The 12497-nt window shown below is 43.9% G+C and overlaps 2 protein-coding genes across 10 annotated transcripts in view; one reads left to right on the top strand and one right to left on the bottom strand.

Moving 5' to 3' along the window:
- TMEM255B (transmembrane protein 255B) overlaps positions 1-5052 on the top strand; it is a 70875-nt gene extending 65823 nt beyond the window's left edge. For 4 of the 8 annotated variants that reach the window (XM_021414613.1, XM_021414594.1, XM_021414604.1 and 1 more), the window contains one exon: positions 4370-5052. In XM_021414613.1, the coding sequence (XP_021270288.1) occupies positions 4370-4537 (168 nt within the window). In that variant the 3' untranslated portion in view covers positions 4538-5052. The other 4 variants (XR_002443790.1, XR_002443792.1, XR_002443793.1 and 1 more) reach the window with 4 other exon arrangements.
- The window catches only part of GAS6 (growth arrest specific 6), a 41443-nt gene continuing 35828 nt past the window's right edge, over positions 6883-12497 (bottom strand). Inside the window, exons 14-17 of one of the 2 annotated variants that reach the window (XM_021414580.1) lie at positions 12022-12250; positions 9701-9844; positions 8745-8837; positions 6883-8605 (exon numbers count right to left, since the gene is read on the bottom strand). In XM_021414580.1, coding sequence (XP_021270255.1) covers positions 8755-8837; positions 9701-9844; positions 12022-12250 — 456 coding nt within the window. In that variant the 3' untranslated portion in view covers positions 6883-8605; positions 8745-8754. Of the gene's footprint in view, positions 8838-9700; positions 9845-12021; positions 12251-12497 lie in introns of both variants that reach the window. The other variant, XM_021414572.1, reaches the window with a different exon arrangement.

The raw sequence follows: 12497 nt of genomic DNA, 5'->3' as shown, positions 1-12497 counted from the left end.
CCTGTTGACCTGGAATCCCAGTGTGGGGTTAGAGCTGCACTGCAGCAGTTACAAAGGTGAAAACAGCCCTTATGCTGGGCTAGGTAAAGCAGAAGCAGAGGCATCTGAACCAGCTATAGATACCTTAGCCTACATTACTCTTAGTATGGGAAACAGAAGATGAGGACTCATCAGATGGAAATAAACCAAGGGAGGGGAGCAAATAACAGGTCTGTAAAACTGAGTGATATAGAAAGTGTCGTGGCTAGATATTAGTGATAATTTCTCATCACACAGTTTTAGTTGCAACAGTACAGATTTTAGTGGCAAAACAAACCAGAAAGAGGAAGTGTTTTTAGACACCAAAGAAGATTCAAATGCCATGGAATGTTGTGGAAGAGTACAAATGAGGGGTTAGGGACATAGTCTGAAAAAACTGCTAAACACAGTGAGTCCAGCCCAGAGCTGGCCTGGAAAATGCAGTGGGTGATACTGAGGATGTTTGATTTTTTTTGCCCTTGTAACCTGGTGGCAAGAGACCCTTCTTTGCCAGAGGAGTTTGAACCGTCATAGCCTGCTCCTATTCCAGCTGTACCACAAGTTTTGTAATTCTTCTTAGTAGAAAGCGCAGTGTATTTAGCATGAGCAGGCTGTGGACCAGCTCCCTGCAGCCTCCTGGGCTACATCTGTTCAGGGCCAGTGACCAACCACACCTGTGAATTGCTAGCAATCCTCCTGGTATGGGTTTGGCCCAGATCACCTAACAGTCTCCCATCAACACCTTTGACAGGCTCAGGAGACAGCAAGGGCAATGGACCATTCCTGATTGGAAGTGTGCATACAGACATTCACTGTTTTGGTAGTAAGCGTTCAGCAGTAGGGATGTGATACGTGCTGTGCCAGCTGGCTTCACAGCCAAAGAACAGTCCTTGGCACATCTTATTTATTAACAAAATGAGGAGGCAGTTTTGCAGACTGTTGGTTCAGAGGAAAAAAAGAGTACACCCAGAGATCTTTTTTTGTTTGCTTTTAGCTGAAAAGCTGTGCTGTTCGACAGAGTTCAGTTAGCACGTAGCCAAGAGTAGAGAGAGAAGGAGATAAACAGATGAAAGCAAGCAATGAAGCTGAAAAAATGCATGTAAGTAGTCCTGAGGATCAATTGCAACTCCTCAGTCCTGTGTCCACTGACAAACAGAAATATCTATCCCAAAGTCTTAACTGCGTTCCAAAATTAGCACTTAAACACTTCCCCGCACCACAAATTTCTACTTTTTTCTAAGAAGTGTGTTCATTTATCTTCTCTCCCCTTCCTGACAGTCAGAGGCGGACATCACCAGCTGTCTCCAAGTCAGGAGAGGTTAGCAAGAAGTGCAGGAGATCCAAAAGGGAAAGCACTTAATCCTTTTCTTGGGGGAAAAAAAAAAAGAAAATCAGTCTTACTGCATGTACAGCTAATTATGTTGTACTTTGGAGATAATTAATTTCTGCTTCAGTATAATGCAATAGTTATGAGTTAAAAATCATCATAAACTTACTCAAAGTTACAAAAGGGTGAATGTGAGAAGCAGACCTGATTTGGAACAGACAAATGCTCATACAACATGCTCATCCACTGAGAGCTGCGGGCTGAACCCATAGGGCTGGAGGCCTTCGTAATCCTCCTCAGTGCCCTGTTACTGCATTCAGGCCTTCGCAAGCTCTGCTTAGCTGGTGCTGGTCCTTAAGGCAATTGAAGACTCTCGACTGTGATTACTCTAGCTAAATGCAGGGGCTGTTGGCATGTAGGGATCTAGTGCTGTGTGATAATGAGATGAAGTATGCCTTGATGTCTGGCATGCTGCATGGCACCCTTTTAGGCTCGGTGCTCATGTGCAGGCAGCTGAATGAAGCTCTAGATGTCTGCAGTGTAAGAGACTCCATCTGAGGGGGTTCTGTTCACTTGAATGGCTACGTTGTTGAGCCCTGAATGGAGATACCAACATTCAAGGCTGAACCCTGTAACCTATGACTGCAATACAGTTGCCTAACAATACCACATCTGAGGTGGCCTCAGGTTTGCTAGACATCCATAAAGGATTGGCTGATGGCCAGAGGTCTACACAGGCCTTGCATGTACTTTTGGAGCAGCAAGCACAGGCCTGATAGGGTGCCCATGAGCATTTCAAAGGTATAACATTTTTTCTTCCAGGTAGACCAGGATCCACCTCTGCCTTGGCAGTGCTGAGTCACATAACTTTGGCTCACCACCCAGAGGCACCCCAGAGCTCCCAGGGGCACCCTCAGAGCAGCCCTATCATGCAGGCCCTGCACAGGTAGAGATGGTGCTGATGGCCTCAGCACTGAGCACCAGGAACTCAGCCCTGCCTACTGCCCACATGGGAAGCCCAGCTGGAGGCTGGCATCTCATCCTCAGGCCTCATTCCCTGTCTGGTATCCTTCCTAAGGTTACTGGTGAGGAAGGCCTCAAAGACACACCTCTCTTTCTCAGCGTTCCCTTTGACTACACACCATTCCCGCATTTCATGCTGACCTGCACCTCCCCCAGTCAGTGCAGAGTCACACATGTGGTGGCTCAGCGCAATAAAAGGAACAAAACCTCCTTCAGCTAAGAGTTCACCTAAGAACTGATCAGATGTGGTCAGTTTAGTGGGGAAATATTGGTGGTAGGTGGATGGTTGGACTAGATGATCTTGGAGGTCTTTTCCAGCCTTGGCAATTCTATGATTCTATGCTGTGTTCCTAGTCCTCTGCTGAATCTGGTATGTCAGTGAGTAACCACTTGCTGGAAAGGTGAACAGTTTTTAAAAAAATAAAAAAATCACACCTTGAGCTGTTGGTAAATGCTTAGTTTACCTCACACTCTGTCCACAAGCAGAAACCAGAAAATGCAAATAAAAAGAGGCAACAGCAGGAATGCACGTTGACAAAGTTGCAATCAGCAGTTCTTTCGTTTACTGTGGCATGTGATAACAAAATCACTCAGTCCTTACTGGAACAGCTCAGACACAACCAGTCTTAGTCAAGAGAGCTGCCAGCTGGTCAGGTAAATGATTAGCTGTGTGGGGACGGGGGTGATGACAGCGGTATGGTTGTGCCAGCCATGCCTGCCAACGGAGAACTCATTACAGAAGCACTGCCAGGCAGACGTGTGGAAACAGTGGATGCAGTTTGAGGGTGAGAGAGAAGCAACAACTACAAAAAAAATACCAGAAACCAAACTACACTAAGCCCAAAAACTATGTTTGGAGCTGATCTAGCCAGCAGGTCTTTGGGTATACCTTCACTGCCTCCTGGATAATGATGGTGCATAAACACCCTTCCTGCCACAAAATCCCTTTTCTCACTAAGTCACGCTGTGGTACAATTGCAGGACTTCTCCTCTCCATGTGAGTTTGGCTCAGGGCAGCAGCCCCGAGTCCTACAGAGAAGCTAGATGGGCAGTGCAGCATGGGGACTGGCAGCCCTGGGTAGCTCTGAGGTGCCACCAGCCAAATATCAACCCTGTTACTGCTATCTTGATGATGACGAGTATTTTTTTTGGCATGTTAAGTACTCAGGACAGCACTGTTTTCTTGCTTGGATTTTTTCATTTCCCTTGAAATAGATCCATGATTACTATTTTTTTTTTTAAATTCCAGGCACATTAGGCCTGAACCTGAGGGGAGCTGAGCCCAACTCTTCTGACGAAGCCCATGGACTGGCATGTGTTGGCATGTGAGGGGAGGAGTGAAATCCTGACCCTCTTGAGATCAGTGACAAAACTTGGTTTAAAGTAGTAGTAGGATTGTATCCAAAACTTTAGTCCCTGGATGCATCCTTATGTTTTAAAAAACTCCGGTTGTTACTCAGCATGGGCTGTTTCCTAAGGTCATTTGTCATGCCTCTTTCCTGCCAAAGCCCCATTATAAATGAGACAGCTGAAAGGAAAGAGCTACAGGGAGACACATGCCTAACTGTAAATTTTTTTCATAAGAGGAGTCTGCATTTGGCACAGCAATAAGACCCTGCATTTAAGCAAGTACTACAACTCTGAGATAATTTAAATGTCAGTGTGATGCCTGAAGACTAGCTGCTACACATAACTTCATCAGCCAGTTGGGTGCCGTGCCTCACCCAGGAAACCTGCAGGAATTCCTGTTCTGTTCTGTTGCTTAGCTGTATGTACAATGTCTATTAAAAATGACTTGGGTTACAGATGGAATCTGTCTTCTTTCACTATAAACTGTATTTGCTACCCTTAAGCAGGTGTTCGGAGTGTTGTGCTGCAATGCAAGAGAAATTTAACCATGGGGCATGCTGGATAATACTTACATGGCAAACAACTCAGAGCTGCAAAACAGGGTCATAATTCTTTATTGAAGAAAGTATATTTTTCTTTGTCTACATACAGCCTGCCAGCAGTTTTCCAGGAACATCATCTACTGACATTTCTTTATCAGAAGAAACTCAGCCTCCATCTCAGTCCAGCTCCAGCTACGGTCTTCCCCCCAATGCTCCACCCCTCTATGCACCGACTTACTTCTTGCCTGGAGAAAAGCCTCCACCGTATGCGCCATAGGACCAAGAAATTATTTTAGGTAGTTAGTAGGCTTTGTTTTTAAGAAACCTTTAGGCACTAGACTTACCGAGGAACCCACTACAGAATGTGTTGCAGCCACTCTGCTTTTAGGCACATCTCACTAAGCAGAGCAGAAACCTGGAAATGTCAGGGCAGGCTCATCACCAGCGGGGTGACAGGTCACCACTCAGTCTGCCTGTGGTCAAATGCAGTATTGCTTTCTGCTTACCCTGAGTTTTTTCCTTCTCCATATACTGGAGAGTGGTTTTTCTTCAAGAGGAGAATTGAAGAAAATACTCTGGATACGTGCTTTGCTTTCATAAACCAGTATAGAGGGGTTTTAGTCTGTGTTGTCTGAATGAGTATTCTGGAGCCCTACGAGTCAATTGCTTTGGGTAGGAAGAGTCTAAGTGTTTGTTAGCTTGTGGTATTTATTTAAGAACCCTTTTTGGTGAAAGTGTTGTACCAATTAAAAAAGTGTGTCAATTATTTTCCAATAAAATTGACTGTGTATATTTATGCTGTACCTAAGGCTGTTATATTTATGAAGACAGAACAGAGGGAAATGCACTCTACTGAATAGTTCCCTCAGGTTTCAAACTGAAAGGTTATTTTTACTGATTTTTTTTTTTTATCTGCACCTTGTGCCAGTCTAGTCTGCATAGTAAAATGGTACGTCAGTGTACTGAAAATGCAGTTTCCAGACAGATACTTAATCTGCACTTTAGTGTTGGAATTAATTCCTTCCTAGTCAAAAGAGTATCACAACCAAAACCACTCTATGTTAACCCCAGTTCTTTATTTTTAAGCTTATCGAGCGCTGGACCAGCAATTATGCAGTGAAAGAGAGCTGATGAAGGGTCAGAATTCCCTCATACTTCTTCCTGTTGTACAGAATTAAAAACCCTATGACAAGGCAAAGCAGCAGTACTTGCAACAGTGTCACTGACAGGAAGAAAGTCATTTGCACCCTGTCACAGAATCACAGAATAGTAGGGGTTGGAAGGGACTTCTGGATATCATCTACTCCAACCCCACTGCTAGCTAAAGCAGGTTCCCTACAGCAGGTTGCAAGTGAAAGCGTCCAGGCCCGTCTTGAATATTTCCAGAGAAGGAGACTCTGCATCCACAGCCTCTTAGGGGAGCCTGTTCCTGTGCTCTGTCACCATCATAGGAAAAACCTTTTTCCTTATGTTCAGTTGGAACTTCTCATGTTCCAGTTTTTGCCCATTGCCCCTTGTCCTGTTGTGGGCAACAACAAAAAGAGCCTGGCCCCATCTTCTTGACTCCCACCCATGAGATATTTCTAAGTGTTGTTAAGATCCCCTCAGCCTTCTCTTCCCCAAGCTGAACAGCCCCAGATCTTTCAGCCTTTCCTTATGAGGGAGATGTTCCAGGCCCCTAGTGATCTCTGTGACCCTCCGCTGGACTCTCTCCAGCAGTTCCCTCTCTTTAACTGAGGAGCCCACAACTGGACGTGGTACTCCAGCTATGGCCTCACCATGGCAGAGTAGAGGGGGAGCATCACCTCCCTCGACCTGCTGAGCATGCTCTTTGTAATACACCCTAGGATCCCCTTGGCCTTCTTGGCCACCAGGGCACACTGCTGGCTCATGGCCAACCTGCTGCCCACCAGGACTCCCAGGTCCTTCCCCGGAGAGTTCTTTTCCAGCAGGTCAGCCCCTAACCTTATTGTTGCAGGTGGTTATTCCTCCCCAGGTGTAGGACTCTACACTTGCTCTTGTTGATCTTAGTATGGTTCCTCTCCACCCAGCTCTGTGGTTTGTCCTGGTCTTACTGAATGGCAGCACAGCCTTCTGGTGTCCCCCTCACTGTGCATGCATTACATCAGCTGAGATCCTTCAGCACATGGGTTTCTTATTTTGTAGCAGGAGTTTCTACAAAAGCATGAATACCCATCAGATGTCTGCATCCCACCACTGCATTTTGCTCCTGAAAGAGGGATGATGCCACTGCTTGCTCTGTAGATCTTACTGTCTAGACAGCAATGAAGCTACAGAAATTTCCTGAATGCCAAAGAACAAAGTGGAGAAAGGAAGGTATTTCTCACTTGATTTTAAAGCAGCTGCTTCATATTATGGAAATATAAAGGAAGGCTATATAAACAAAGCCAGCCTACTTGACAGTTTCCTATGAAAGGAAGTGACACCATCAGACCAGCTGAAAATAGAGCAAAGAATGATCATCCTTTTACATAATACTTTCCACCTTTCATGAACTTCTGTTAATTTGTGTGCTCTACCCCTATGTTTTTTATAAAAAACAGTATTAATATACATAACATCAGAGGTTAAATCATATGGGCCATAAAACCCATACTTTGTTCCTTCATATTTTTTTATGATATGCAAAGAATTAGATGAGCGATGCTAAGGTCAATGACAAGGTGTCTTACGCATATTGTTGATGAGGTCAATGATCTGAATCCTGTTAAGAGAAACGTAAGTTAGAGGGGAGACCACTATTTTTCTTCTGAGCATAAATTTAACCCATCCAAAACACCCCATTTATGTGCAAATACATGCTGGGAAACAACCACCCCAATCACACAGTGAGTGCAACACGAGTGGGACTGCACATGTCCTTCTTTTCACTTACTGTGAATACTCCGTAAGGAACCACCTGCGTTTACTTCTGGACATCCGTGAACTTTTGGACTCGAAACCCAGAACAGACCTTCTGCTTTTAAGTTGAGCAGCTAGACTGCTAACAGAACAGTATTTCTCTTGGGCTGAAGCACAGTGACTGAGGAGGAATGAAGGGATGCTTACTATCATTTCCCCCTCTTTTTAACAGTATATAGAAGCAGCTGCCTCTTCCACCAGTATTAGTGTATTAAAGCAATCAATCTTGAAACTAAAGTTTCCCTCCCCCATCCCCTTTCTGTAATTCTCCAGACTTCAGACTCTGCCTTTCTCTTCTAAAGCACTTTTTGGGTTGGGAGTTGTTGTGATCTGTGCAAAGTATCTTCACACACATACACAGAAATGCACGGTCCTGGACATCTTTTTAGCTCTAAATTAGACTACAGACTACCACAATGTACCACCGGGTTTACGTTTCCAGTATCTGGCTTCATAAATAGTACCATTTACATTAACACAAAGGTCAGGCATATTTGTGATTCGCTTGCGCCACATGTTATTTTTTTGGGAACCACCACAGAAAATATGCAAAAAAAATGGTAGACATAAGAGTTCATTGCTAACACACTTCCTTTCAAAGAACCAAGTAACACAGTTTGTTTCATCTACTTGGGTTTAAAAAACAGTAGGTGTCTTCCAAGTTTGTCCTGTTTTCATTAGAGCTCCTCCAAGTTAATAGGAGACGTATTTTGGTGAAGTACTAAAACAACCAGGAAAAAGAAACAGGAAACAAACCAGCACAGTGAGGAAGTGCTAATTACCACAGTACCTTCAGGATTCCCCGCTCTCGCTGGAATAATAGACCAATGTTTCTTAGGTTCTCCATCACATCTCCAGCTGATCCAGAATCACTGACTATCGCAGAAAGCACTCTTGGGAATAACTTGCTTTCTTTTGCTTAGTAATAAAATCAAAAGCACAGGACTACTTCTGTGTTTTACTATCCGTGCATAGTCTGCTGGCAAGTCTGTCTCTGCTACTGCTGTCTAGTTAGCAGTTATCCTTTCAGACCCACACCTGGTCATACCTGAGCATAAAAAGCCTTTTGACAGGTCTTTTTCTAAGTGTGAATGTGTAGGTTGGCTGAAAGTGGTAAAGCTCTCTTTGTTGCCCTACTGCATCATTGCTGCTTCACTTGGTCACGATATGGAGCTACAATGTCAGGCTGCCTAATGGCTAAGAGAATACTTTCGTCTGTTAAATAAAGCAGAACACTGGGAAAAGTTTAGGGTAGTCTTCCCCCTCCTCCACTCTTTCCTCTGGGGCTGTTCTATCTCCACATCTTGGTCACAGATGTTGTCACATGCAGATTATTAGACTCATCCACAATCTCCAGGTCACCTTAGCCTCCCAGTATTCTTATTTCCATCGCAGCATCTCTGTCTCAGTTTGTTACTCTAACCTGACAGAAGACAAGGACCAAATAAAGCAAGGTTTAAGCGTCTCGAGGCAGGCGAGGCAAAGCCTGCCCCAGCTGCACAAGGACAGCTTAAAAGCTAAATGCACTTTATGGTGCTGCAGCTTCTCCTGAGCAAACCCACATGCATATTCTCACTGTGCTGCAATTTGGCCTGGCGAGCTCTCACAATCACAAGCCTCTGTGCTCCCATTACGCTCAGGGTGAATGAGCCAACCTAAAAATCAAGCAGCAAAAAAATGTCATCACTACATAATATTCCCAGTTCTTGACACCTCATCATTAGCTTCAGTGGTTACGGACACAAAAGCCATATGGCTTTCAGCTTATGGAGCCTTTCCTTCTGTTTCCTGCTGACCCAGTTTTGTTTCCCATTCTCTGCTGACCAGAATTTTTCTAAAGGTCACAACTGAGTCTTCTATCTGAGCTACCAGAAACTGCAGCAATTACAATAGCAACAACCATTTGCTCTCCAGCCCATGGAATACTGACGTAAGCACGTAACCCCCAGCCTACAAACAAAACCAAAATGAAACAGAAACACTCGCTAGTTTCACCTTCACGTCAGGCGTAGCCTGAGATAATCACTGCCAAAGAGCAGAGTACAGAATAATTGGAGCACAGGTAAATTAAGAACTTGTATGTAAATATTTTATTCTTTCGTATTTTGCAAATCAGAAAGCGGTGTTGGTAATAAAAATAATACAGACTTATTATTTTTCTTCCAGTTCACACTCATATATTACCAGGTTTTCCAAATTACAGATAAAACTGTCTCTTACAGCCTAAACATAACATTCACTTTAGGTATATTCTGTACTTTTGCCTCATTTAATATTATTCTTCCAAACTATTTACAAATATATTACAACCTTTAGACCTCAAAGCAAAGGAGTATTTCAATAATCAATCTGACGTAAGGATCAGTAGCTCCTACATAACTTCAGTGTTTAAGAGAAACTATACACGCAGTGCGGTAGGTCTGAATAATTTATATCTTAAAAAAAAAAAAAACCACAAAAGAAAAGCACTGAAAGTTTCTGAGTATAAAACTTTCGCATTGCAGTGGTACCTACGGACCCGCCTCAACTGGAGGGCAAGAGTGGGATGTGATGTCGCTGTGCTTGTACAGTGCCTCGTCCAAGTCCAGCGCCTTGCTCCTCAGCTTCACTGTCATGCAGCCGTGGTAGAATGCTGTGACCGGAGTGGCGGTGACATTAACATCTGTGCCAAAGGAGAAACAAGCATCTCTGAGGGCCACTGCTGCAAAAACACCCATCCTTCCTACCTACACTCAGGTGATCGTCTTCTCTCTTTTACAGAACTGTGCTCTTACAATGAAGTGGCACCTGTGTGACAGTACTTCACGTGAATTTAAACTAAATTTTGAGTCAGAAGAATCTGACAGGGTGTGCTTAATGTCTTCAACACTCATCAAACGAATCACTGAGATTGCCATCCTGTGAGGCAGAGCTTAAGGACAGCAGGGCCTTTGAAATGGATTTGTAAGATACCACCAAGAATAATTATAAAGATTTTCTTTGTGTTACAGCTGCAAATCTGGTCAAATTTTCTGTTGTGATTAGAAATGGATCTGTTTGAAATGTGGTCCTGTAAAGAGCGAGTAGCCTTTTTTAAAGGCTCATTCACCTGGTCGGTATACACACTGCCTGGAAAAACACCTATGCGTCATATAACTTACATCATTTAGGATTTATCAGAATTGCAAACATCACAGAAAAGAGAGTAAATGCCTATATGTTCCCTCTTTAAATAATATTTCTTTTGCATTTACAATGTTACCTGTACTTCATAGGGGACATCATGCATATCTTGACCCAGGATTCTTTGTTCATTGCAAATGGACTAAAGAGATTAAGTGTGACCACTGAACTTTTTTTTTTTTTTCCCACTGGGTAATGAATCAGGAAAAAAAAACAGTGTAAAGCTATCAAACTCTGAATGAGCCAAACTCACTTAGGTCTGACCATTTGATACAGTCATTTAACCTAGAGTGATGAATCCAAGCATGGTGCTGAAATGTTTATTCATTCGGCAAAGTGACACGGTTTCTCAGTGCGAGTTCTGGGTTCCACTCAATGGCAAAAGCAGGCCAGAGGCAGGAATCCCTGCTGCTGAGCAGAACTCAGGAAAAGGGGAAAGCAGCTACATCCACAGAAGCCAAATGGGTCCAAGAGCAATAGCTATGACAGATCCCACTTAGCTCTAGGTAATGAAATCTTTGCTTCACCCAGTTAGTCTGAGCTAACAACAGAGCACTCAGAACAGCTACAGAACAGGACTGGGTTTGTGCATTTGAGAGCGACCTGAAGTCATGTAAGTTGCATCTCTTGCTTGCACAGTGGCTGGCTCACAGTGCACCCTGGTGCTCTAAAAAAGGCCGTACCTGGGGACTCAGCAGTGATAAACCAGTCCAGCCAGAAGAAGAGGCAACCCCCTGACTCAGCCAAAATTCATGACTCAGGTGAAAGTTTGATCTTTCAAGTTTAGAACAGAAGAGCAAACTGACCTGTGATAAGAAGCTTAGTTGCTGAAAAGCCAGCAAAACCACAGATCATGGTGGCCCCGTGGTTGTGCCCTAAGTACCCTCTGCTGGGAGCAAATATGCTACTTGTGGACTGCTGTGCTCCGCTCAAAGAGGACATCAGCCAGGGGGAATCACCAAGCTGAGCTTCCTAAGCTTCAGTCAGACAATGTGGGGCCACTGGAATGAGTCATTTTATCAGAGAACCTCTATACCAGGAGCCCATACAGATCTGGGAGTCAGACCAGAAGATTAGATAAAATAGCAGAAAACTATGACACATACGTTTGAGAAGCTGTGTAGCCAGGTGCTATGTGCTATGGTGTGAAATGTTTAGTCCTCACAGCAGATCCTTGGGTCAATTCTGAGACTTCCTATCAATGCTGATGGTACTTAAAAAGTCTGCAGTGGAGTACAGATGAGAATGGAGATCTCCCCGCAAGGAGTACTTAGGTACGAACACAAAGCTCATACATTCTCACCTAATGAACATTAATATATGTAAAAACAGGAACCTGTGGTACAAGTCCTATGGATTTTACCACGTTTAAGGCAATGATTTTGCTTAAAGCTGCCCTTCAGAGAAACCATTTCTACTGCTGACCAAGTAAAACCCTCTCTTCCTATTTTTGCCTCCCACTGTCCTCAGAAGGACGCAATCATTCAGGAAAAAAAGAAATTGTCAAGTACACTCTCACATCTCTTTGAGATCAGATGCCTGTACTGCAGAAAAACCTGCTCAAGCAGAAACACAGAACTGTTTCCTGTTTCAATGAACTGAGACAGTTTTCCTGACTGCCAGCTCAGCAAGGTGAGGTGAGAGTGTGAATGCCCTGTTAGGAAACTGTCTCCTCACCTGGCAGTCCTCCCACATATGTCTTCACTGATGACTGCAAAGAGCTCTCCAAAATGGACAGGCTGTCCTCTAACTCAGAGGTGCTTAACTCTCTCTCTCCTTCCATCCCATCTACCCTCAGGGATAACTGGTCTTTCTTGAGCAGGATGTCCACAGAGTGCTCCTTCTTATCGCAGAGATTTACTGCCAGTCTGGACACAACTGTGCTCTCCACGGCCAAGATGACGAACTGGACAGTAAGAGAAATAAGAGAAAAGAGGCAGTGAGCTAAACTGTTCCTAGCCACACTTATATGAGGTCAGGATGACCCTATTGTAGCCTTGTTTATAAGGACTTTGCGGAGCCACCAGAGAATTAGCTTTATTATTAATACTGATCATGTTCTGAACTCAGCTGCATAGGTGAAAAAACAATGAACTGTGTGGGACTAATGGTTTGTTGTAACCACTTTCTTCTAAGAGAAGATTCTTCCTGGT

Source organism: Numida meleagris, chromosome 1 (assembly GCF_002078875.1).
Source record: "Numida meleagris isolate 19003 breed g44 Domestic line chromosome 1, NumMel1.0, whole genome shotgun sequence".
NCBI classification, from domain to species: Eukaryota; Metazoa; Chordata; class Aves; order Galliformes; family Numididae; genus Numida; species Numida meleagris.
This window is presented reverse-complemented; position numbering and strand designations above follow the sequence as displayed.